Source organism: Balearica regulorum, chromosome 1, assembly GCF_011004875.1.
Source record: "Balearica regulorum gibbericeps isolate bBalReg1 chromosome 1, bBalReg1.pri, whole genome shotgun sequence".
NCBI classification, from domain to species: Eukaryota; Metazoa; Chordata; class Aves; order Gruiformes; family Gruidae; genus Balearica; species Balearica regulorum.
The window spans coordinates 115,127,533-115,131,651 of record NC_046184.1 but is presented as its reverse complement, the minus strand read 5'-3'; the positions used below and the strand labels follow the sequence as shown (position 1 = coordinate 115,131,651).

The following is a 4,119-nucleotide window of genomic DNA, read 5'->3' as shown; positions in this document are numbered from 1 at the left end:
GTCCCCTCCCCTCCTTCTTCTTCCCCCAGCCCCTTATATGCTGAGCATGACATCATATGGTACGGAATATCCCTTTGGTCAGCCAGGGTCGGCTGTCCTGGCTGTGTCCCCTCCCAACTCCTTGTGCACCCCCAGCCTCCTCACTGGTGGGGTGGTGTGAGGAGCAGCAAAGGCCTTGGCTCTGTGTAAGCACTGCTCAGCAGGAACGAAAACATCCCTGTTATCAACACTGTTCCCAGCACAAATCCAAAACACAGCCCCATACCAGCTACTATGAAGAACATTACCTCCATCCCAGCCAAAACCAGCACACCAAATTAATGCATTGGGAATGAATACATTCTGCCTAAGAGAATCAAGTCACCATGTATTGCTGGCCAGAAGATGACACCCTTCACAGGAGACCTGGGAATGCAGCAGGAGGAGAGCTATTACCTGCCTTGCACCTCACGTTTGGGAGGAGGGCAGCACCCACTCCCCTGCACAGGCAGGCCTGCAGAGGCAAGGAGCGCAGCATGGTGCCGGGGCATGGGGCTATAGACCGTAAAGCCCAGGGGCAGTCAAAACCGACACGGGCCTTCAGCTCACACGGCAGCCATGGTCCCTAGCCCAGGAGGCTGCTCACAGGCACGGCAAAAGGGGCTCGTGCTGCCGGTGGGTGCTGACTGATGGCAAGTGGGAGCCAAGACTGCAAATACAAATGCGTGGCGGGAGAAACGCAGAGCAGGCAGCGTGGTTGCAGTGGGATCAGATACCGCTGAGCGCTACAGCAGTAGGAGCAAATCCAGCAAACAAGACTGCTGCTTGACTTCTCATCCCTTAATATGCTTTTGGAGCTGCCATTAGACTAACTGCACTTTTCAGGGCAAGGCTCTGCTCTCAGTGCCTTTGGATTAGGAAAGGCATGCAGCCAGCAGGTTTGATTTCAGAGATATAAACAAAACCAAAAGGGCAATAATGGAAAGTTGCCTGGCCACAAATCAGGGCTCAAGGGACCAGAAACAGAACAAGAGGTTACCTGCCTTCATCCTTTTCGCATGTCTTTATAAGCAGCAGCCTGCTACAAAGGTTGGAAAAGCAGGTGGATGTGAAAGCCAAACTGAATATGGAAAGATGTGTGGAGTGCTTTTTACTTTCCTTTGCCTCGTAACCATAGTTTTACACACCCCCCCCCCCCCCCCACGCACCCCATAAAATACTATATGTAAGTGGGACTTTTATCTTTTCTCTATCTTTGATATGTCAACAAGCTGGCATATTTAGCACTGCACTGCTCTATTTTTTTTTTGCATTTACTTTCTGGTTTTGAAGATATATAAATGGCAAGAAAAGAAATAGAGGCAAGAAAGTTCAAATGAATAGCAGGAGACTAGTACTTCAATATCCAGCTAATTATATCCTAAACTGATCTTTTACAGTGTAACAAATTAGTTTTTGTCTTAATATAGAGAGTACTACTTTATAACAAAAATTTCTAGTTTATGCCGAATTTTTTGTTTTCAATGTTAAGGCACATGCAGAGATCAGGCTGAATATTTCATGCATACATTCATAGCTATATGAATTTGTAAAAAGAATCCGCTGTTACATGCCTGTGGTTTGGTTGGGGGTTTTTTTGCCTAGATTTTTCACTGTGGTTTCTGTTGCACTGACATTCCCAAATTTCTTCACTGACATTTTCCAGGATTGTCTGCTGCATCACTCAAGAACTCTTGAATGAACAGTTCACCTGCTCTCCATAATTACTATGTTTAAATTTTGTTGAGGTTTTTTAATTAAAATAATGCTCTTCTAAAGTATTTGTTTGTACCTGGATAGCTCTAATAGGTCTTTACTTGGAGAGCCACTGCACTAGACTCCATCATAGGGTAATTGCTGGGTTCACTTTTGCACAGGAAAACAATTTGCTACATAGCTTAAATCACCATTCTGTAGACCTGGCTGTGCAATCATTTAAGCACGTGGATATCTCCAGAAGCCTGCCTATTCCCATAACACTCTGTAAAGCAACAGAAATATATAAAGCTATATATGTGTACAGGTATTAGTGGGACTGAGGTCTCTTTCTACCTTTTAAATGGTCTTTTGCAGCTTTGGTTATCCTCTGCAGAACTGTTTCAGGTTCAGAGTTACTTTATCCTTTTGATTTGCTTTGTTCCCCGATCCCGTCACTGCAGTACTCGTCTTCAAGCTTCAGAACAAAAGTACTTTTGGGAGCAGAGGCCCTGTGGCAGGGAGCACGGCTCTGCTTTCCTCCTGGCAATTCGCCACCGAGCCGAGGCGAGGCAGAATATTCTCACTTGTTCAGTGTAACAGCTTCGGTAACTGCACCAGCGCACACCTAAGTCTCCCTGCGGGGACCAGTCCATTTCCTTAGCACAGCCAAACCTGTAGACAATAGCTAGAGTTAAGGGCAGGGCTTGCTTTTTTTTTTTTTTTTTAATTTAAATTTTTATTTTTTAAAATCATGGAATCATAGAATGGTTTGGGTTGGACTTCATAATAATAAGTGACTTCAATGCAAAGCATTTTTCTCAGAAGGTACATTTTTCCTAAGTGGGTCTTGCTGGTTTACACCCCCCCCGTCCTTTCTCTTGCTTTGGAAAGTTGTTCCACTTGATTGCTCAGTTTGCCTCCTTGAGTCAGTGGTGGCGGGGGAATTACAAAGGCGATGAAGGCGCAGCCAAGTCCCAGGTAGTGTGTGCCAGATTTAAGCTGATTTAAAGTTGTGCAGGCTGACTCTGAAACTTTCTTTGTACAAGGGACGACAACTTTTGAAAAAAGTTGCTCATTTTTTTGCCAGCAGCGTGTGCCTGGCTCAGGGAACCTGCTGAGGTGTGCTCACCTGGCAAAGGCGACATGGTCGGTGGTGCTTTGCAGATCGCTGGGCTGCTCGTTGGTGGCATTGGCATGATCGGGACGTTCGCTGTCACGGGCATGCCTCAGTGGAGGGTGTCTGCCTTCATCGAGAACAACATCATCGTGTTTGAGACCATTTGGGAAGGGCTGTGGATGCACTGCATCAGGCAAGCCAACATCAGGATGCAGTGCAAGGTCTACGACTCCGTGCTAGCTCTCTCGCCGGACCTACAGGCATCCCGAGGACTGATGTGTGCTGGGTCGGTGCTCTCGTTCCTCGCTTTCATGGTTGCCATTATTGGGATGAAGTGCACGCGGTGCGCGCAGAGCAGCTGGCAAGCCAAGGGCTACGTTATTCTGACGGCTGGGCTCCTCTTCATCCTCTCAGGTGCCGTTGAGCTCATTCCAGTCTGCTGGGTTGCCAACACCATCATCAGTGACTTCTACAACCCCGTGGTCAACAATGCCCAGAAAAGGGAGCTTGGAGAGGCCCTCTACCTGGGCTGGGTAGCTGCCTTCTGCCTCGTTGCTGCTGGAGCCATATTCTGTTCTTTTTGCTGCTGCTGTGAGAAAACCAGAAGCTACGGATACTCCGCAACAGCCCAGTGCCCCACTCACAGCCAGGATTCACACAGGAAGATGGAAAGCTCGTATTCCAAAAGTCAGTACGTCTAGATGCCTCCTGCCTTTTCCTATTTTTGAAGCGTTCAATCTGTCTGGATGGATTTCGGCTTCTGCACAAAAGGGCAGCTAGAAAGCTGCCTTTGCCTCCTGCCTGTAACTGCTGCTGTTGGGGCTGCGTTTTGGGGTTACCCCCGGTGGGCTCTGCTGTGGCTAATGCTGCAGCACGGACCATTTTAATGCATGGAAAGGTGAATGTTTAATATTATTTTAATAGTAAGTTGGAATAGCTTTTGGGTTGTGTGGCTTCACTTTGGGTTGCATTTTATGTGTGAAACAGTAATAAAGGGCTTAAAGTTCCACTGTGATATGAAATTCAGGCCTACTGCAAAGAAGAGGGAAGTTAAGCAGCTGGGGGTTTTTTTGGTTTTTTTTTTTGTTTTTTTTTTTTTTTTCCTGCCTGGGAAAGAGGGGATAACAGTGAATAAGGACAAGATAATAATGGTTTAAAAGAAAAACATTCACTAAGGGATTGATTTACTGTAGGTTTAATGGAAAGTTGCATGAAGAATTTATTCAGCAGAGGAAGATAAGCTGAAATATATGAAAAATATCCCTTATTTCAGAGAATAAACATAG

The 4,119-nt window shown here is 46.3% G+C and overlaps 1 protein-coding gene across 1 annotated transcript; it reads left to right on the top strand.

The window, feature by feature from the left end:
* Positions 1-2,649: 2,649 nt before the first annotated feature.
* On the top strand, positions 2,650-3,912 carry LOC104635233 (claudin-8-like). Its single transcript, XM_010301972.2, has one exon. The coding sequence runs from the start codon at positions 2,860-2,862 to the stop codon at positions 3,532-3,534; it is 675 nt and encodes a 224-aa protein (XP_010300274.2). The 5' UTR covers positions 2,650-2,859; the 3' UTR covers positions 3,535-3,912.
* The last annotated feature ends 207 nt before the right edge of the window (positions 3,913-4,119 follow it).